Source organism: Triturus cristatus, chromosome 7 (assembly GCF_964204655.1).
Source record: "Triturus cristatus chromosome 7, aTriCri1.1, whole genome shotgun sequence".
Lineage (NCBI taxonomy): Eukaryota > Metazoa > Chordata > Amphibia > Caudata > Salamandridae > Triturus > Triturus cristatus.
This window is the reverse complement of record NC_140590.1, coordinates 602,906,916-602,929,572: the sequence shown is the minus strand read 5'-3', so window position 1 is coordinate 602,929,572 and position 22,657 is coordinate 602,906,916. Positions and strand designations below refer to the sequence as shown.

Sequence of the window (22,657 nt, the reverse complement as noted above, 5' to 3'; positions counted from 1 at the left end):
CAAGCTCCACCTCTGTCAGCTAGCATAACATCTAATACCATACGATTCTGCAACGCAACAATTCTAGTAATTTGCAATTCCTCCGTAAGATTCCCAAGTGCAGCAGCGGTCTGATTTGTCACCGCTTCTACCACTCTTGTTAATCTTCGGATCTTTCTACTGTTCAGGGCAGCTCCAACAAAGAAAAACAATCCTAAATTAAAATCAATATACTGCTGCAGACTGGTATCAGTCTGATCTACATCGTCAAGTGATAAAGTACGTTTATACCTATTTACAGTCACATTATTCAATAATTTCAGATCCTTATGATAAGATGCGGGAGCTAGGAATACAGGAGGTAATAGAAATGATACATAGCATACCCCAGACCACCCGGCCGGCAGACGGTAATAACCTTTATTTCCACACACAAAGTACGTATTATGGGAGGCTAAAAAGGTACTATTGTTCAACCCATCAATATTCAGAACAGTAATACAATCACTAACACCAACAGGAATGAAACCCACACTCTGGACACACAGGTCCGCTTGAGCTTGTGCTACTTGAATTACAAACTTGTCCTTTCCCACAGTGTCTCTTGTGTTCGTGAAGATGTAGGGAATGGATTCATTATCTGGTCGGTACTCTTCCCACTCCCAAATTGTCCCATTCGCTTGTGGATACCCATTTTTGTCTTGATGGCATTCTTTATTGAGTCTGAAGAGCAATCGTCCCACTGTCGGTTTCCGAGTAGCAAAAAGCAAAGTATACCATGCTCTACAAGAGCCATTATGAGAGAAAGGAAGTGGTATAAATGGCGTTCCTCCTTTCTTCTGATGAGCTGGCATCATCCCACATATCCAACAGTTCGTAGCATTCGTAGCAACGTGGGTATGATGCAGCATCTGGATGAAAGTGTTATTCAAGTAAGACTGTCGATGCTTCAACTCTTGATATGGTAATGTATAAAAGTAGTGCTCCTCAGGCACCGGAGTTGTCAACACAAGAATCTTCCGAGCGGGTGTTACATCCTCCACGAACCATGTGGTTATCCCAACAATGGCTACTGTCAACATGAACCCTAATGCACAAAGGATTTTCTTTTTCTCCATGTCAAGGTAAAAATAAAACCCAATATCTTCCTGAAACTAAAAGTCTGTCAGAACTCTTCCCCTTGGGCAGCGGTTGATTTCTTCACCAGCGGGCCAAGACGGGTGTCGCTACACTAATGCAGGGCTGATCCCCCCCCCTTGCCTCATCGGCTCTCCGTTTCACTAACCCAAGGGCCGTTCTGACAGTATGTCCCGGTACTGGAAAACTCACTTCCTTGGTCGAAGATGATATCGCCTTCCTCCAGGAGTCGCGTGGTCCGGAAAGAGCTCCTCGGTGGCGTTTGGCTCCGCAGCACGGCCTGTCTCTGCAGCCAAGATTTCTCGTTGATCGGTCAGCACGGCAGGTTCCACCAATCCGGGCGGCACCTTCCTACAGTGAAGGGAATGGATCCAATTCTTTCTGTTGGAGACTCGCACAGCCGTCCTCGTTGCGAGGAGGACCTGCTCAGGACCCACCCATCTCGGTTCCAAGCTGTTCGTCCTGTCAAATATTTTCACCATCACGTGGTCCCCAGGCCGGAGACCATGTCCTTCACTGGTAGACCGATCAGGGAGCGCCTCTCGGACCTGTTGATGGATAGAAACCAAGTTATCCGTTAACTGTGCCAGATAATCGCTCATCATTACACAAGGTACATTATACACAGCCTTAGGTCTTGGTGGACCCCAAATATTCATTGGGCGTCCGAAAACAATTTCATAAGGTGTAAGGCCAGTTCGAGAGTGTGGTACCGATCTAATTGACAATAACGCCAGTGGCAAAGCGTCTGGCCAAGTCAAAGACGTTGAAGCTTGAATTTTAGCGATCTTAAGCTTCAGTGTACCATTATACTTCTCAACTAGGCCTGCAGACTGAGGGTGAAACACGGCGTGGAACTTCTGAGTGATGCCTAGGCCCTTCAAGACGTACTTTATAACATCCGCTACAAAGTGAGGCCCATTATCACTCCACAGAAGTCTACAAACGCCATATCGAGGGAAGAACTCTTTCAGCAGCAACTTCGCAGTAGTCATTGCAGTATTGTCTTTCGTAGGGTACGCTTCAACCCATTTGCTGAAAGCGCAGACCACTACTAGAACATACTTCAGGTTGTTACAGCGCTCAAGCTGGATGTAATCCATCTGCAAAACCTCGAAGGGCGCAGTAGGTGTCACAAACCCTCCTGCTGGAGTTCGAGTGCCCTTTCCTGGGTTGTACCTCAGGCAGATCATACAAGTCTGCACCACCCTCTTTGCTGTGCTAGCAATCTCTGGATGCTCCCAGACTTGGGTAAGCAATTTCACAATTGCGGAAGCTCCAACATGTGCTAGCCCATGTGCCATCTGAACCATAGGCTGTACAAAAGCCGTGGGTAGTTTCCATCTATCCATCTGCTTATTTCTCCAGCAGCCCTCGTCATCCAGTTCTCCCTCACTAGCCCATTGTTCCCGCTCTTTGTCAGAAGCGGTCCTTTGCATTTCCCGCACTTCCTCCTTCGCATCATGCCATCTTTCCACCTGTGACTTTACTACATACATGGCAGTAGCACCGGGCTGCATCGCAGTCTCCCGTGCTACTCGATCTGCCAACGCATTCCCTTCTCCAACTTTATCAACTACTTTCCTATGGGCGCTACACTTAACGATGGCAATTTTCTTTGGGTATGTCAATGCAGTTAAAAGATTATGAACTAACTCTCCATGCATTATCTGTACTCCATGTGACGTCAAAAACCCTCTCTCCTTCCAGAGTAGGCCGAAGTCATGCGCTACTCCGAAGGCATAACGGCTATCTGTATAAACATTCACACATAGTCCTGTACTGAGCTCACATGCTCGTGTTAATGCTATCAGTTCCGCTGCTTGAGCTGATTTCTGTGGTATGCGTGCTGTCTCCACTATCGTTTGCAATGTGGTAATCGCATACGCTGCTGAAGTCGTACCATCTGGTAGCTTCAGACATGATCCGTCCACCCACAGTTCTCCATCTACATCTGGAAAGGGCGTATCCTGGAGATCAATACGACCCTTTGTTTGTTCCTCAGTCACGAGAATACAATCATGCGCTTTCCGCGCCTCAGGCTGGGTTTCGGGGTATGGCAACAATGTTGCCGGGTTTAACGTTACGCACCTTTTTAACGTAATATGAGGAGCCAAAAGCGTCAACTCATATCCCGTTAAACGGGCGCTGGTCAAATGCTGCGTCTTCGTTTGATTGAGCAGGGCATCGACAGCATGGGGGACTAATACCAACAGCTTATGGGATAACACAATTCCCTCGCTTTGGCGTATTGACACAGCTGTCGCCGCAACCGAGCGAAAACACCCCGGTAATGCTCGGGCGACAGGATCAAGTACAGCCGAAAAATATGCACAAGGGCGCTGCTTATCGCCGTGCATCTGCACTAAAACTGACAATGCACATCCATCTTTCTCATGCACATACAACGAAAAGGGTTTTGCATAATCAGGGGTCCCTAACACTGGTGCTGAACAAAGGGCCTGCCGTAGTTGCTGAAAAGCAGTATCACACTCATCTGACCAAGGGATTGGGATAGGCGTGTCCTTTGTCAAGAGGGCTAACAATGGCTTAGCTATGTGCGAAAACCCCAATATCCACTGTCTACAAAAAGAAACAAGACCCAGAAATGCACGCACATCCTTCTGTGTGGACGGTCTCGGTGTATCCAGAATTACTTGGATACGATCCGGTGTGAGTGCACGTCCCTCCTTAGACAAAAGGTGACCCAAATAAGTCACCTTTGGTCTACAGAATTGCAATTTCTTCCTAGATAACTTATGATTGTGGGATGCTAAAAAGGAAAGTAAGGATAACGTACTGTTTTCACACAACTCCAGGGTGTCAGCCGCCAGCAAGATGTCATCGACATATTGAATGAGGGCGACACCCTCGAGCAGAGCAAAGGAATCCAATTGTCGTTTCAAAGCCTGACTGTAAATGCTAGGGCTTTCTGTGTAGCCCTGGGGGATCCTACAAAAACGATAAGATCTATTATTTAATGTAAACCCAAAAAGATATCGGCTATCAGGGTGAATAGGAATGGAAAAGAAGGCATTCTTCAAATCAATCACTGAGAACATGGTTGCCGTAGGCGGGACCAAGGTAAGCAACGTTGTGATATCGGAAACCACTGGGTACTGAGGTATCACGATCTTGTTCACTTCTCTCAAATCAATTATAAACCGATAAACTCTGGCATCCGTATCCTTTTTCAGTATGGGAAGAATCGGACTGTTACAAATGTTGTAGGGGACTTCCTCCACTACCCCTACCGCCATAAAATCCTGCACTATCTGTATAAGAGCCTCCTCACCTTCCTGGGAAATACGGTATTGAGGAAGGCGTGGTAACACCGCCCCCTCCTGGACGCTAATGTGGACCGGTGGAATCACCATTTGTCCCACATCAGTATCCGAAGTTGCCCACAAAGCACGAGGGAGGGTAGCTAACAGCGCATCCTCCGACATCGTACACATCCGTTCTGATCGGGGGTAATTGTCATTCAATATTACCCGTACACCAGCAGGGGAGCAACGGATCGTAGCCCTAAAATGCTTTAACATATCAAGACCCATAATGTTGTCCGGTGTGTACGGGGCAAGCAGAAACGGACAGGGTGCAGAAAAAGAGTCAACTTTAAACATGAGGGGCTGCGAAAGAGGGCTTCGGGAGAGTGTTCCGTCAAACCCTACCGATGTGACCATTAAGCCGGATGGGGGAGCCCCCGGAACCAATTGCTTAGACAGTGCACTACGTGTCGCTCCTGTATCCACTAGGAACTGATCAGTAGAGCCCAAAACCTCAGCCGATACATAAGGGCCCTTCTGATCGACCGGCACCTCAATTGATTCTAACCCCCATCCAACGCATTCCTATGCATGCTGAGAGTCATGGTACCCCGACCGGTCAATCCCCGACGCTTGGTACTGATGCTGGCGATCAAAAACGTTTGATCTATCGCGGTGCTGTCCAGCAGAGTCAAAACGAGCCTGTTCGTTAGAATTCCCTCGAAAGTTCGAGAAACCCCCTCTACCTCGCGGGCCACCATAGGTATGCCCCTGACGCGATGCATGCAACACCGGGCAGTCCCTAGCCCAATGACCCGATTGCTTACAATACGCACATTGGTTCCTATTCAAATCAGATCGGCCCGAGGGAAGACCATAAGATCCTCCCCTACCTCTATTACTACCCCGCCGGGGCGGGCCATAGACTTGTGCCAACATCACCTTTGTTTTCAAATCTTTCGATTTCTTTTCCTCCTGGCCCTTCGCTTCTTGCTCCTGACGCTCATAATACTGGGCGATAGTCAGGAGGGCCGTCGGTGTAGCGGAGGACCAAGAACTTTCACTCGCTTTTAGACGGGCCGCAACTGCCGGCAGCAGATTAGCCACATATTTATCCGCAAAAAGGTGGCGGCCCGTATCGTCAGTAAGCGACTGGCCACTAAAATCATGAAACGTCTCCTCAAAGCGCGTAAAGAAGTCCGCAACTGACTCGTCAGCTTTCTGTTTACATGCAGCTAACATATTCTAGTCAATCTTTTTAGGGGGAATAATTGTCTTCAACTTAGCCACGATAGCAGCAGGGAGATCTAAAATACTCTGGGGCGGTTTCTGCGCGGGCTTCCGTTCCCTATCCTCATCCTCAAGGTCAGACCACCGGGCCTTAAAGGCAACTGTATCATCTACTTTTCGGACAGATCGCCACATATCCGGTGGTAGAATAAGGCCAAAGAACAGGTCTATATCTGCTAAAGTCATAACGCAAGAATTCAAGGCCCCCTCGACTTCTTCGTAGAAGGCCGCTGGATTCTTGCGGGGGTCAGGCAGCGCATTCTTTAATGCCATCACATCAGCTCTATGCCACGGAGTATAAACCCAATTATACACAAAATATCCCTTAGCATCGGCGGAGGTAATGTCCGAGCTAGTCCCCGCTCCTTTAGGAGGAACATACAAAGGCGCCGCCTCGCGCATTGGCTTAGCATGCACTAGATCGCTCTTATCTGATTGAGAGGTGGATGAGTGGCCTTCTGTAGTACACGAATCCGACTGCGTCTCCTCCCCTGCTCGTTGGCGCGCTTTTTCTTTATGGGCCAGCACCGCGTCCCGCAAGGCGAATAGCCGCCGAGCCGTATCAGGAGCCTTAGAGGGAGAAAAAACACCATCATGTAATGCTTTAGCATCCGATGTCACTTCTTCAGGCTCAAAGACACTAGAATATTTCCGAAAAGCAGCAATCACTTCCTCAGCGAAATGACTCAAAAAATACAATCTCTCTCTATCCTGCCACGACCCCCACGTATAGAACAATTCATCCACGGACACCTTACCCTTAAGTGCACGGAAAGAGATTTGCCGAAGCTCAGCCATATGCTCAGCCGATAACATGAACCGCGTATCTACCTTACCCGGACCCGGGACAGAATCTTGCGGCCTCGGAGCAGATGCGCCAACATAAGGGGGCGGAGAGCGATCTAGTAAATAAAAATCATCATCAAGATTGTTAAGGACAGGATAGAGTGGCTGCCGAACAGCATATTGACCCGAAACTTGCAGCCTACGCTCTTTCTCTTGTCTCTCTGTCTGTTCTCTGTCTTCCCGACGCTTCGCTTCCTGGGCTCGCACATGATCATTCTTCCGTTGTTCCTTATCAAACAGCGCTTTCTCGCGCTTCTCTCGCTCACGCACCTCCTTCACCCACAACCGTACACACTCAAACATATCCTGACGAGCACGCCGCTTACACATACACTGTTCCACATACTCAATCTTACGTATATCAAACGATCCATACAAAGGCCATCGCAACTCAGGATCTTTTTTTGTATATTTCCTCCATACTGTGCTGTACATTATGGAAGAAAGAGCATGCTTCACGTACATATCCCTATTAGGAGTCCCCTCTGGGGGAGCTGGAGCAGATTCCTCGAGGTTCAACCGGTTTCCAAAACAGCAACACCACTTACGGAGTGCGCTAAAAGCAGGCATGCTCAGGAATAATGCAAAATATGCAATATTATAGAAAAATGGCACTTAATCGTTGCGCCGTTCAAAGTTACACAGCTCCGGAGAAATCTCTCCACATTACCTGCCTATATGTGTTGCAACGCATATATTTTCACAAAGACAAATACAAAATATGACTAGTCATCACAAATCAAACTCAAATAGCCGGACCAGGCTTCAAAAACTCGGAGCAAGTACCGTACACCGGTTCTTACCAATCAACTGCCAAGCTCCACAATCGCCCAAACGGCTTTCACGGCAGGACCGACAGAAGAGGTCTCAGTCGAGGACCGGCGCCACCCAGACGGTCAGCTCGGAAGGGAAGGAAGAAAAACCTCGGGATGCCAGGGCTAAGACGCCGCTGGCAGTGATCACGTCCCCGGCCAAGTTCCTCACCTTCGTCGCGACCAGTCCTTCGAGCATCCGAGTCGCCGATGAGCCCCACGTGACGGGCGCCAATTGATGAATACAGGCCCCAGCTAGGCCCGCAGGACACAAGGGTTCGCTCTCCTGTAATGGAATCTATAAGGAAGTTGGCACGGAAACTGCAAAGTACAAAGACAGCATTTATTAACCCTTAAGGGTGGTCCTACAATCCACACAACACTCTTCAGTATTGCATAGAGTAGCACAAAGAACTTGCGTACACGGTCCCCTTTTATACACAACAGAGGGGCTCATAAGTGGGTGGATACAACATGAGGCAAGGAATGTTACCTTTTATGGACATTTTCGATACAAGATCAATATGTGGGCGGAGCTGGCACACTCCTTGAGCCCGCGAAAACATGGTCAAGCAAGGCTAACTGATAACAGATGTGGTCAAGTCTGGCCATGCGCCAGATGGACAAAGGAGCTATTTATAGACTGTTACTAGGCAGATTACAAGAGCAACTAACACAGAGATTGGACTCTTCTCGTGGGGAACACGTGGAAGCATGACAATACAAAATGGAGTCCAAACTTCGGTCAACATAACGGAGAAAACATGATCTAGAGAAGGGAATTAATGTCTTTAGTAAATGCTTAATCACATCGAGGTTGCAAATTACAACATGGGGGCGGGGCTGTCTGGCAAGCTTAGAGTTTGTGGGGGTGTGGCAGTGGCCTTTGCCTCTTCCACCAGACCCAGCAACAGTTGTTGTTGCTTTCAAGTGATTGGTTTGCTGGAGTCTGGGGGAGGAGTCCAAAGACAAAATCCAGTTTATTCAAGTTTTTGGCTTGCTTCGTCGTGGCTTGTGAGACCTGCGTGCTTTCATACCAATTCCACGCTGTGAACTGCAGACCCGAGGAGCCCGGCTTAGATGGACTGAGAGACTGAACCAGGCCTGGAGTCCTGGACTGAACAACATCGAGGTGAAGGAAGGTCATCATCACGTCGGAACATCGGTAAGTAAAGTAAACAGAATCCGATAATTTATTACTTTACTCTGACGCCTGGGGGCCCGGCCGGCAGGCAGGGTGACTTTGATTATGTGGTGGTGGGGAGTGGCTTTAGAGAGGCCTTGCCTTGGCGGCGCTTGTTAGTGTATACAAGTACTAATGAAAGCAGGTGTGTTCTGTGGAAATGTTCACACCGAGCCTTGAATCCGCTAGAAACCCCTCTAAGAAGAGTTTGTGGGGAAGGTGTCTTTTCATGTAAATGTGTGTGTCACTGCGTTTTTCACACTCTTTACTGCCAAAACATAGAAATAGTTTGGCTGTGAAACGTGGGTGGCTTCTGTAAATCACCGAAGACGTTTGCTGTAAAGTAATTTTCGCCGCATTACAGGTGCATTTTTAATGCGTGTCTTTTTAGTCGTCTACCCAAAGCAAACGTGACGTTTGCTTTGGGTAGACGACTAAAAAGACACGCATTAAAAATGCACCTGTAATGTGGCGAAAATTACTTTAAAGCAAAAGGCTCTGATCGTCTCAAATGAGCCCAACTTAGTCACACATCACTACGGCTGCTAACGCCTGATCGGCTCGGATTTTACCAGTGACATGATTATTTTGTAGACCTCTGCAGTAGGTAGCCCAATCACTGAGCAGTATTCCCAGGTCATGCTGGAAATAGGCAGGACAAGATAAGAGGTCAAGTCGTTCCTGGCAGCCCTGCCCATGGGGTGAAGATTACAAGCGAGCTCACTCCCTTCCACCTGGCAGAACATGCCGTCCTGCCAGCGCCGTGCCTTCGGGGCACACCCGGTATCCATGGAGGGCTCCGTGCCAGCAGTTCCCCAGGAATGGACGCTCCCCAAGGCCCTGGGAGCTCTCGCCGCGGATCTCCAGGTAAATACTGGGCGCAGTTCCGCACACGTGCATGCAGGTGTAAACAGGGCAGCTATGGCCCTGTGGTGCACAACAGTGGAAACTGCTCAGCGTGCTCCCTAGCCATCCTCACGTGTGCCACCTGCAGCTAGTCATAGGGATGCAGGTCTGCGGCGGCCATTTTAGAGTCCTCTGTAACGTGCTGATTTCTTTTCTCCACCTAAAACCGGAACTAGAATCAAATGTGTTTTTTTAAGATGGCAGGCTTGAGGCTGAGTTAAACCTCCTTTCCGACCCCAGTGTATATTGCAGTGTTGCTTTTAGCGCAGACAAGGGACTTTGGCCATCAGAAGTCTGTGCAAAAGAACGGTAGGGTACGCACAGGTGCATGAAATAGTGAACAGGGGTTCCATGGTGCGCATAGAAGTCCTCGGGCACAGGCCCCCATTCTCAGTATGGTGGTAATTGGAAGCGGAGCTAGCAGGCCCATGGAAACAGACTCTGGCTGGTATCTCGCCTCCTATCACGGATCATTCTGCCTTCTTTGGCTGGAAATAGAGAATAACACGCTGGGCCTGGACTCACCAGATCCGCCACCACATAGGATGGACTCTGTGCACATTTGGTTTTACAAGTGCATTCCTGTACCCAGTAAAGTGTAATTATGGAGGCAATACTTCTGTCCCCCAACACCCACCCCACACACTGGTGACACCAGTCCACCTGACGGGGAATGAGGCCCAGTGATACAGCCACACGCGGTGCAGGTCAGACAGGTGCAGACGGGGCAGGGCCCAGGCACAAGGGGAAAGGAAAGAAAAAGAAACGGCAACATGCATTCGGTTTCTGTGGCTCCCGGTGCTGCCCTCAAGCCATAGCCTTCTATCCTGCAGGATTTTTTATGCACAGTCAATCCCCACACGAGAGGGCAGCGCGGCGCCTCGTGGCACACAGTGTGGTTCAAAGCCCCCACTCGTCGGGAGTCGGGCACTGTCCTCTTCTTTTTTGTGCTGGCAGCTGTCCCCCCCCTCTCTTCCTATTATTCCCTCTCTTCCTGTCTTGCTCCTCACTTACTGAAAACCGTAACTTGAAGAAACGGTTCACAACCTCTTTCCTTCTTCCATAGTTGCTTCCCTGTGAAATGGATTAAAAAAAGAAAAATACCCTTTGCGGGAAATGCCCTTTTTCTGACATTTTTCTATTCCAAAGAAGTGCAGCGGGATGGAGAGAAATAGAAGTTTTTAAATATGAAAAATAAATACATAACTAAATAAAGCAAGACAGAGTGATTGCAAAGTGGCCTGATTGGTGTTATTCACATCCAAATACATCAGCATCACTTTACAGAGTTTGCCAGTGAAGCGCTACTTTTGTTTTCTCGTCTTTCTTTGAACGGCATTGTTGTCCCCTGGTGGGGAAGTGTACCATTCCTGGAGGTACTGCAATACCTGGTTGATGGATGGATTGGAAAACAAAATGTCTACCATGGCTCAGTTTATGGATGTGGTCTTTTTAAACCATACTGCTTACGTTTATTAAGGATATAAGCAATGGACATTGAAACGGTTCCCTTCAGGGCCCTGTAGTTATGTCCTTAACTTTTCCGGTAAAACCACTCTCTGATTTCTGAATAGTGAGTGAGAGATCGTTAAGGTAACCATGTTGTTTCTGCTTACATTTCACATGCTTTACTTAATCTAGCATTCCCTATGAGTGTTTGCTTTTACTTTTTAGGCAGCATATTACTCTTATCAAGTGCATAATTTGAATTGAGCCACATCCAAGTGTTTATAGCGGGCACAATTAGGTTGTAGCTTTAGGCAGTGCGAGTTTCTCTCAGTGGGGCAGTATGGTGTTCAGTGGGGGAGAGGATGTGGCACTATGGCCAGTGCTGTCGAATTTGGAACTGGGGAATTGGGTTCAGCCTTCATGACCAGTCCACCAGACCACTCTACTGAGGGAGCATATTCCCATGCTAGACCTTAGAGGGCCCCACTAGACCTTAGAAGGTTTGATGTCTTAGCACAATTTGTGCAGGTGTACCCTAGTGGTGTCAATTGTGAGTTAACCTTGAAGGCCTGTCCACCACAATCCATACTAAAGTTAATCTCCAATCTTGCGGACAGGCCTACGAAGCAGCACACCCTAGAGCAACAGTGATCCAGTCACTGAGATTCTGTCACTGAAGTCACATGAACCTTGAGCAGGTTAGGGCGGTGCAAACGGTGTGACCGCACTGGGTACCTATTTCGGGTTGGTGCGTAGTGTTTGCAAGTATATTATGCTTTAAAAAAAACTTGCTGCCACGTTCCTGGCCTTCAGCAATTTTCAGAAACAATAAAAATGTCATGATAACTTCGGTGATTAATGTTTTTCCTAGAGAGAGATCCAAGTTTTGTCTAGTGGAAGGGTTGACTCCTGGAAAGGTAGCACAGAGGGTTAATATGCCTGCTGCAAAGAACATGTACCATGCAGATCACAAAGTGCACTGCTTTAATGGGGGGACCATGATGAATGGTCATTTAATGTAAAGCTGTAGATGATGGATCCCTGAACAGTGTCATGTATGTGCATGTTTGCATTGTGCTGAGGGGATTATCAGGTAATTGTTCACGCAGCTCTCTGATGGATGTCACATGCGGTTTTTCTGAGTCCCCAGATAGATCATGCAGTCTCTGTATTCTCTTATGTACTGCCAGTCACTGCCAATCACCGGTGTATTCAGCTGTGTAGCCTTGGACCGTGTCATGTATGTGCATGTAACTTGCATGATAGAGGTAACTATTAGCGGCGATAGTACGTGTCTCTCGGTCCTCTTTCAAGTGCTTGCCGTCCTTTTTCCCCAGCAACCCCCACCCCCCCCGGGGCGGCAATCTGAGGGCTAGCCCCGGGCGCCATAAGCTCTAGCTACGCCTCTGATGGGGTCTATGCTGTTAACGATCAGGCAAGATTTTCATATTTGTGCACACTTTATTTGTGCGTGAAGTATGTTCTTAGGCATGGGTTGCAAGCAGCATTTTTCCAAGGGCTATAAAGTCTGGTCTTTGACCTCATACTAAAACATCTGTGCCGAACTTCTGAAGACTGTTTAAAATGAAAAACAACACTTAAACAGTTAAACTTTTTAAGTGTTGTTTTTCATTTTGTCACTGCTGCTATAATTTATTTTACTGACGTCTTTGGGGCCCCGCCGGCAGGGTGACTTTGATTCCATGATGGGTAGTTGCGGGGGTGGGGTGGTGGTGGTGGAGGGTGGCTTTGAGGCCTGCTGCCTTGCCCTGGTGGCGTACGTACATTGTGCAATTTGTTGGTAACTTTTGGTTTCGTTAGTTGGATAGCAGACATTTTGAGGCCCTGTGAGCATTTGTGTGCCATTTTGATCAATTCCATTCATAAAGATACAAGGACGACTTATCAACTTAACAACTTCAAACGATGGCACTCTAATACCAACTCAAACCCTGCAATTGTGGCACTGTGATATGAAAAACGGGTAGCGATTGTAGGTTTGAATACAGCAAACCGTGCTAAGTTAAATAGTTAATATTAAGGAGGTGGTGGTATACGGCTCGGAAATTCCGAGTATAGCCCAATAAACGCAGATAAGCTGTCTCTTCAGTGTTCACACACTCCCAATGCAACTCCTCTGGTCTAATTCTTACAGAGTATGGAACACATCCTTTTTTATGAGAATGACTCACATCAGGCAGGCCATTCAAATCAAAACCATTTAGGCCATAGTTGACACCCATATGGTAACAAATCCAACCAGATGGTCATTTGACTCCGTCAATTAATCAGTGTTAAAGCCCAGTTATGAGCAATGTGCAGCAGCAGCTGACTGTCCAAAATTCATGTAAATCTCCCCAAAAAATATTGCAATTGATCTGTAATAATAATTCCTAAAACAGAGGCCCGCAAGACCCGTGACGTCTGCCCACTTCCTGTCCTGTGTCCGATGCCATATCTCAGAGTAGGTGAATGTGAGGAGACCAGAAGTCGAATGCATTACATTTATTTTGCTCAAATGTGCAGCATCGCAGAGAAGGAGAGTGGGCTTGCCCAGAGCTTTAAGTGGGCAGAGTCTGAACCCCTGCAGTTTTTTAATGGGGGCCTCGAAACAGGTCTCTAATCGGGCTCTGTTTTGTGCCCTGGCACAGGCAGCCGGCCCGTTTAGTTTTTTACCAGACTGCAGTGACAACACATCATTCACGTAGGGTTCCTTTAAGTGATCAGACGGTTATACTCTGTAGTGCAGGGAGGGAGAAATCGGTAATCTGAAGCAGCACCAAAAACTTACAGAGGTACAACGCGGAGAAATCTCTTTATTTCGCCTCATTTTTATTTTTTCTATGCATAGTGCCTTCTGCAGCACACAGGGGAAGAGGAAAACGCCTCTTGTAATTGCCCGCAATGCAGGCACCATGGTGCAACAGTGCCTGCATTGGCGCACAGCAGCTTATTGTGTGCCGGTGCATGGGGAAAGGACAGGAATGTGCCGTATCTGCTGATAGATACGGTGCATTTGTGCCCTTTTCTTTTGCTGTAGGTCAGGGCAGCAGGAAGGCCTACTGTTCTGCCCTACAGCAAAACCTCATAAATGAGGCCCTAAATGCAAACTACTTTCTTCACTGATTTCAATTTTTTTTCTTGTAATGCTCTACATTTATATGTTTTATTATTTATGTTTCAATTTAAAAATTAAACTTATTGTGTTAACCCCTTTTTCTCTATTGTAAATTTTGAAACATAAACCATATCTGTCTTTTTCAGCATATCTTTGCTTTCCACCCAAAATCTTGTCGTCAGGTTTGTATGCTTTGCACCTCAATTTCTGTTATGTGGACTTTCTGTCAGGGTACATTTATAGTATATAAATGCTATATTTCGCAAAATAAACACAGTTTGCTGGAATATAATTTATGTTTGTCTGGCTAATCTTAAAAACTTTAGCACCATTCTCTTTAAAACAAAAGAACTAAGGTGACAAAAGGATGCCAAGAAGGGGCACATATGATAAAGTGCCCACCCTCAATAACCCATTTAGCCCCACAATCTAGCAATGTCTGCTGCACCTCCTGTATTGTGTGCATTCATGGTGCCTCTGGGCCTTATAACAAAAAGTAGCCTGGGGAGCTCTCCGTCTTCAACAAATACTACCTCTGTAACATGCACATTTTTGAAGCATTGCATATTAAGTTGTACACACCCTATTTATGCAAAGCCTCTATGGGAATGTCCTCGCCCATTTCTTCCACTTCAGTTTTCTTTAGATAAGTCTGAGTTGCCTCTTATTAACTTCTTAGGCCAGGTTCCGTCTGCATCAGTAGGCGGTGTAATATATCCAGTCTTACAAATGAGGCTTTGTGATCCCGGTGGGTTGAGGTTGTGCATTACTGTACAATGGCGGGGTAAGAATTAATAGCTTTGGTCTTTAGGGTGAAGGCAGAGTGAGCTTCTCAAAGTGCCTGCCAGTGGGACACAAATGTGCCCATCCAATCCTTGGCCTCACAGCAGAGTGCACAGCGCTATAGTTCCATATTTGCCAATTTTAAATTTGATTATGTTGGTGAAGTGTGAAAAAAAGGTAAAAAGTTGATGAAATATTAACAAAACAAAATGGTGTGTTTAATGGTGAGGAGAGAGAGCGCACATGAACATGTTTGTGGGTGTGAAAGCGCACAACGAAGAGGAGGTGAAGAAAGAATGCAGCATGATAGAGTAAAGGCAATCAAGAAGACAGAGATACTGTAAAGATTTCAGAAAGAAAAAAGGGTGCAAGTGTCTACCCATAAAAAGGGCAGAAGGGATTGATTTATATTCCCAGGTCCACCACCCCTTCCAGATATTACTAATGTCTAATTCAGTCTCACATTTTCAGAATTAAAATATTTTCAATTTTAATTATTTGTAAAAAAAAATAATAATCAAACTGACCACATTTGTCATAATTGTATTTAGTATCAAAATTCCATATTTTGTGTGAACCACTTGTGCAGAGGCAATTTGCACAAATGTTAAATATTGATGGTATCCTTTTGCACAAGCAAGGGCAACAAGAATACTCTAAAGAGAATATAAATATCTCTATTAAGCGCATCAAAAAAATTGGATCACGATAAAAGTTTGTCACCAGCTCTGCCACAAAGACACACACCCTGGCTTGCCCCTTAACACACAGCCTAAGTTGGTGAGTATCTGCACTTATTTTTTTCCATTTAAAGCACCTGTCCAGCAGAGAACTGGTACTGTACGCTGATTCGCTATGTAAATGCTTAGAGTTCATTAAAATAATCAGGATACCACTCCTAACCTCGAGGCCTTAGGCGAACGGAGTACATGCTGTCTATTGGCTATCTCTGGACAGACTTTTTTAAAGTTCTTATAAACCCCTTCCAAAAGCGCAGTCCAAGAAAATACTGCATTTGTCGCTTTATGTAAACAGACGTTCCAATGTTGCCAAGTATCGGTTTTCCTACGCCGCTACACTGCCTGCATTTCATTTTCCATAATTATTTACAGAATGAAAATGAAAGTAAAACAATGTCGACTTTCACGACCCTCAGCTGTTGTGACAACAATCAAACAAAGACTGGCAGTAATCAGTCTCAAACACGCATTCCACTTGGCCCACTAGGTCTTCAATTAAATGGATTATTTTAAACGGATTGACACTGAAGTTACAGTGATAAAGTGCCGCCGTACCTTGTCATAGAGACGGTAGATTGTCATTCCCATAGACTCTGTGAAGAGCTCCCAACCTTCTGAAAGCATGGGCCGGTCAAGCTCCTGCCAGGCCTCTTGAAACTGCTCCTGTGAAAAGGCGAGCTCCATGGTGCCCTCTTGGAAGTCCACGGACCTGCAGCGGCATCATACGTCACGCTCGGAATTCCGCTGCAGCCAATGCTGCTCTGCAGAGACACTTCCGGGTTCGCTGTTTGCTGCCTTGCGACAACAGCAGCTGAGTGTCTATAGAACAATCCACGCAGCACAAACTCTTCCGTGCGTCCGAGGCAAGGTTTGGAAAAGGGCAAGAAGACATAAGTAGCTGAGTATTAGCCAGAGGAAGGAGATTGTGTATTGTGTACGGGTTTATGTCATTGTGATTGTTTACACTACATTTTAATTATGATCAGTTTAGCCAAATGCTGCTTTACATGACCGTTTACTTCAGTGACAGGTTTGGGGCCAGATGACAAAACATTGGGAATAGCGATTTCCTCTAATTCACAATTAGGAACTCGTATTCCTAATGTATTAAACATTTATTTTTAATTTTGCGATTCCTAGTGGGTCGCAAAATTGACCTACCTCATATATATTAATGAGGTAGGTCACAGTTTGCGACCAATTAGAAATGATATGTATCACAGGGATGGTTGCTGTCAGCAGATGATCATGTCTGTGATTGCTTTTTAATAGAGCATTTTTTTTAAATGCATCCAGTTTTCCTAAAGGAAAACGAGATGTGTTTCAATATATTTAAATGAACTGTTTAACTTTATTTTCGTAAGAGTTGGCAGGTCTTCGGGGCCCCTACCTGCTCTTAAAAAATATATTTTTTAAGATTCTCAACGGGGAAGGACCCATTCCCATTTCCAAATGGTTAAAATATGAATGTTTTGCAACCAGAATTTGGTAGCAAAACACTAATACATACTACTGCGATTTGGTAATTGGAAGGGATACTCTAAACACGCCCTTTCCAAATACCAAATTGGAATTTGGTGGCAAACCCAAAATGCGATTAGGTGACGGTGTTTTGGGGTGGAAACATCAGAAGAAGCCTTTTTTGCAAGAGCAAAAAGGCTTCATACATCTGGTCCTTTAATTGGTATGAATGTAAAAACAAGGGGAGTATGTAGAAACATACAAGGCAGCTTGAGAAAAAACTTCACAACTTAATGACAACTTTAAAAAAAGTTTCATTGACAAATAAAAACCTACAAGGAACGACAGCAGGAACAAAAAGCTTGCATTATCAGCTGTCACTGCACCAAATGACGATGGCATGACTCCACAATGGAATGATAGATAAACATCCTAATTCCATAGCACATGTTTGAAAGTTTATGTTATAACTAAGTAAATGTGTAATAACAGTGTATATAAGTAATATTTACACAGTTAAAAAACTACACAAGAGTAAAGCAGAAGAGAGTAACATGATAATGAATAAAATTAGTATAAAACAAAATCATCATGTTTTGTAGGTATTGTGATAACCCTTTTAGTAATATTTTCAGACCCACAAAAATTGTGAGTATTAGACATACTATTGGACACACTATCATTCTGATCTGTGATGTAACCTGAGGCATTTCAGTGCGATGATGCAGACCACCACACTGGAATGCGTTAGTCTAACGCGTGATGCTTGGCACTAGGCAGGGTTGGGACTGATGAACTGTTTTGTTTCCCTGATGTTCATAGGAAAAGTAGTTTTGAAATGTTTTTAAAATGGCTGCTGTTTGGAAATAATGTATTAAAAGTGAAGGAAGAAAGCATAATCAGCGCCTCCGATCCTAACATAGAATTACAGCTTAAAAGTGTTTTAAGGAATTCCCAAAGCTAGCCTATGAGAGGAGTAGGCCTCACGGTAGTGAAAAACGAGTTAGCTGTTTGTCACTACCAGGGCATGTAATAAATACTTACAAGTACATGTCCTACCTTTTGCTTACACAGCACCCTGCCCTTAGGACTACCTAGGGTCTACATTAGGGGTGACTTATGTATCCTAAAAGGCAAATTTAAGGTTTTGCAAGTAGTTTTAAATGCCAAGTTGAAGTGGCAGTAAACTGCACCCACAGGCATTGTAATGGCAGAACTGAGACAGATTTGAATGGCTACTTGTGTACACAACCATTGCAGCAGGCCCACTAGTAGCATTTAGATTACAGTCTCATGGGTATATGGTATGCCATTTTACAAGGGACTTATAGGTAAACTAAATATGTTTAGGGGAGAAGTACATGCACTTTCACACTGGTCAGCAGTAGCAAAGTGCTCAGAGTCCTAAGGCAAACAAAGAGATACAGCAAAAAGAGGAGGTAAGCAGGCAAAGGTTTTGGGGAGATCAACCTAAGGATGACAGGTCTAACACGTGTCCCCCCCAGCTGAAAGTGGGAAGAGCTATCCAACCTCTAGGGAGCTCTCATCATTAAGGTGGAAGAACCTAGATAGACCATCAGTATTGGCGTGGTCTACCCCAGGTCTGTGTTCCACCTTGAAGTCCATACCCTGCAGGGAAATGGACCACCTTAACAATATTGGATTCTCATCCCTCATATGCACGAGCCACCTGAGATGCCTGTGGTCAGTCTAAATCAGGAAGTGAGCACAAAACAGGTATGCTCTCAACTTCTTCAGCACATAGACCACAGCAAAAGCTTCTCTCTCAATAGCACTCCATCCCTGTTCTCTGGGGAGCAACCTCCTGCTGATGAAGGCTACAGGTTGGTCCAGGCCCTCTTCATTTAGCTGTGATGAAACTCCCCCATACCATTTTCGGAGGCATCTGTTTGAACGACAAACTCCTTGGATTGTTCGGGGGCCCAGAGCAATGGGGCTATGCACATGGCCTGCTTCAGAAGTCAAATGCAGTTTGGCATGCCTCTGTCCAAATCGCATTTCTGGGCTGCTTCTTAGAAACTAGCTCTGTCAAGTGGGCAACAATAGCGCCAACTCCCCTGACAAACCTCCTGTAGTACCTAGTGGGGCCCTAGAATGCTCTGACTTCAGTCTGGGTTTTGAGGGGTTATCCCTCTCTAACTTGGCCTGGAGGGGATGTGCCTTAACCGTGCCCTCCAGGTGTCCCAAGTTCACCACAGACGCCTGGCCTATCTTGATCTTCATGGCCTTGATAGTCAGGTTGCCTGTCACAGGGCCTAAAGTACTTCCTGGAGGTGAAAAAGGTGGTCCTTCCAACTGTTACTAAAGACAACTGAGTCAACCAGGTAGGCAGCTGAGAAAGCCTCCATGCCGGAAAGGATCTGGTGCACCAGTTTCTGGATGGTGGCAGGGTCATTTCTGAATCCAAAGGGCATCACACGGAAATTGGAAGCGGCCTTCTGGAGTGGAGAAGGCTGACCTCTCCTTGGCACGGTCTGTTAGGGCGATCTGCCAGTACCCTAATGTAAGATCAGTGGTACGTAAGTACCAGGCAGCACCTAACCTGTCAATAAGCTCATCAGCCCAGGGGGTTAAATGAGGAAGGGTTCAAATACATGCACCTCCTATTGCTCTGTAACACAGGGGAAGGCAGTATTTGAGAGGAGTGAATCTGTGGACTCTTTTCACAGTTTTTGCCTGCAAAGAACAAAAATTATGTAAAGAAAAGAGGCTGATAAGGTTCTTTGCTGCTGGAAAGTGCAAGATGAAGGAGCTGGACAGTCTTACTGTGGAGTGTATTGCCCATAATGAGCAGCTCTTTGGTAAAAGCTCTTTCACTGTGCCTGAATCCCACAAAAATAATATCAGGACTGACATCTTGGAAAAAATAAATTCACTAGGTGTTACACAGACAGCTCACCATTTCTCAAATAAGGAAAAGATGTACGATTTAAGATTGCAGACAAATTGAAGGTAGCAAGTCACTTGGAAGAGGCACATGGGACAAGTGGAGGACTATCTCAGTGGTCACTACCAACACCCATGTAAACTCCGATTGAGGCAATAGTTCAGCCTGAGAGTGTTGTTGGTGTTTCCAACATAGATACCATAAGTCCACTGTCTACATTGCAATGTAAGGTTTCATACTGTTTCCATTAATTCAAGAGATTATAAGAAATATATAACAGTTGTTGAATTTTAGACAAAAACACTCCATTTTAGTGCTTGTTGGAAATTTTAATTGGATTATAGAGTTATAATACCAATAAAAAAATGTATGTAGAGAAACACAAATACAATAGTTTTGCTCTAAAAACATTACCATTCAAAGTTATCAGTAATGAGAGAAGTTAATTCTGAATTACAATTTTATTGTTATTTTCATGTTCATCAAAAGCAGTATAGTGAAGTACATCTATATATTTCTCATACAACAAATCACAACAGATAGAGCATGACAATGAGCAAGACGCCAATAATGAAAGTCCTTGTGAGATGGAGCAATACTCAGACATAGCTTTCTCACAGACAGATCAAGTAGCATCCAGAAGAAGAGCTACAGTTTCACCACTCCCATAATTCCTAGATGTAGTAGTAGATGAACCAACCACACCAAAGCATACCACCTCATTAGTCTGCAGTATCGTCATATTGCCACAGCTTCTAGTATAGCCAGTCTTCTTTCTGCGGATAATGGTTCAGAGACATCTCAACTGATTTTGCGGGGGGGGGGGTGCGGATTAAAGGCCTCAATGTTGTCTGTGCAATGCCTAAAAGAAAGCAAGAAGTATGAAGACTGTATTTCGCCAACTAATGTGTCTGAATCGCATGTCACAATTGTTTGATGGATAGGAAAGTTTTAGGAAAACTGTTTAGTTAAAATTATGATGAAAGAACACTTTGCTAATCTCATTTAATCGATTGATAACCTTGTAACAACAATACAGCAAGACCACACAACACAAAGGCATAGTCATCATCAGCTCATTCTGAAGTTTGATATATTAAGCAGATCAATTAACTGTCTGGCACAGGCTACTACCAATTTATCCATGTGCACCCGTAAACATACAAACTGAGATTGGTCACTGCTGTTGTGATGTAGCACTTTGCTTAGTTCAGGTTGAATCCTCCTTAGAAAATATGCAAACTAGTGCTATATTAGGGCCTGCAGAATTAGGGTTAGGCAATAATGGAGAGGCATCAAATCTAAGTAGCCTCTCTGTGCCTGATGTATCAAAAATTAGGTGCACACGCCAAGATACATCTAGTACTGATATTTGTGATATTCCCAGACAGGAACTGCTGAGAAAAATTGTGCCAGTAGAGGAAGAAGAAAACACTAATGTGGTTGTTGGTTTTTCTTATGCATTTGACTTCTTATAATGTTTGTTCAAATAAATACTAAACAATATTGAAAAATGTATTTCTTGATAAATATCTTCTTTCTTGCAACACAAAATGGGTATAATTCCTGAATATGATGAATATTTTGATTTAAAAGCATCATCAAACATGTAGCCTTGATTCCATTTTGCATATTTGCTTTAAGCTTACCTTAAAAATAATTAGTAGTGATCTCTGCACACTGTACTCTACCCTCAGCAGCACAAGAGGCATACTGTAGGTGCTGCATGTGTGGCATTCCTTCCACAGGATCAGAATCTAAATCAATCTGCACATTGTGGAGACCCTACCTCATAGCAAGATTATGCAACATTGCACATGTAGCAAGGATTTTGCAATGTATTTCAGAATGGTACTGGAGGGCTCCACCACTCTTGTGTAGACCCCTGAAGCGTCCTTTTAGTATTCCAAATGTCCTCTCTATAGCAAAGCATGTAGATTTGGGAGCACGTTTGTCTCTCCACTCACTCCTTGTACTTGGATTTAAATATAGTGTTAAGATCCAATGCCATAATGCGTATACAATGTCTCCTAACAAGTTAACGAAACTGATATTAGTATCGGTATTTAGTTTAGATGGTAAACTGGGTTAAAATATTTGAAGTAGGCTTAACAAGTAGAAAGCAGTTGACAAAATCACCTTAAAATAGCCTATTATGTGTCCCACTGTGGCGGAACATATAGGAATCATATGTGGTGCCAGAAATCGGGCAGCAAGGTCTGTGATTGTACAGCAAGCCTCACACACAACCTGTTTAGTGAAGGAGTGACCCTTTTGCGGCTTCCAAAAAAATATCAGTTTACAGATGGTAGACAAATAGCAAATATGTGTTCCATCACCACATCCTATGACAATTAGAAAATGTTCCAGATGATATAATAGTAGTTTTGTATGTTGTAAGTCCTGCTGAGATGCAGGAAAATAAATGTAAACATTAATTTAGGACACCATAATAATAAGACACCTATAGAGAACAAGTATTTGCAATGCAATAGGTCTCGCATTTATGCGAGTTTGAGCTATTGACATTGTAAATGACCATGCCTTTTATTCATTTGTAAAACATAAATAAAAGGCATTGTCATTTACAATGCCAATACCTTAAAGTCGCCTAGATGCGAGACCTATTGTATTTCATATGCTTGTTAAGAGGGCGGCTCGGTGAAAGCTGGATGCTTGTCTTCCTGGCAGTGGCGTTGCTGTCCTCGGTTGGGGGGAATGCTTTGCCATACAGTTCAACAAGAAGCTTTTACAGCCTGACATGAAAGGGCACCGA

At 44.9% G+C, this 22,657-nt stretch overlaps 1 protein-coding gene across 2 annotated transcripts in view; it reads right to left on the bottom strand.

The window, feature by feature from the left end:
• Window positions 1-16,270, bottom strand: part of PCTP (phosphatidylcholine transfer protein) — a 215,810-nt gene extending 199,540 nt beyond the window's left edge. The window contains exon 1 of one of the 2 annotated variants that reach the window (XM_085617177.1): window positions 16,068-16,270. In XM_085617177.1, the coding sequence (XP_085473303.1) occupies window positions 16,068-16,196 (129 nt within the window). In that variant the 5' untranslated portion in view covers window positions 16,197-16,270. The remainder of the gene's footprint in view (window positions 1-16,067) is intronic. The other variant, XM_085617176.1, reaches the window with a different exon arrangement.
• Between the last annotated feature and the right edge of the window lie 6,387 nt (window positions 16,271-22,657).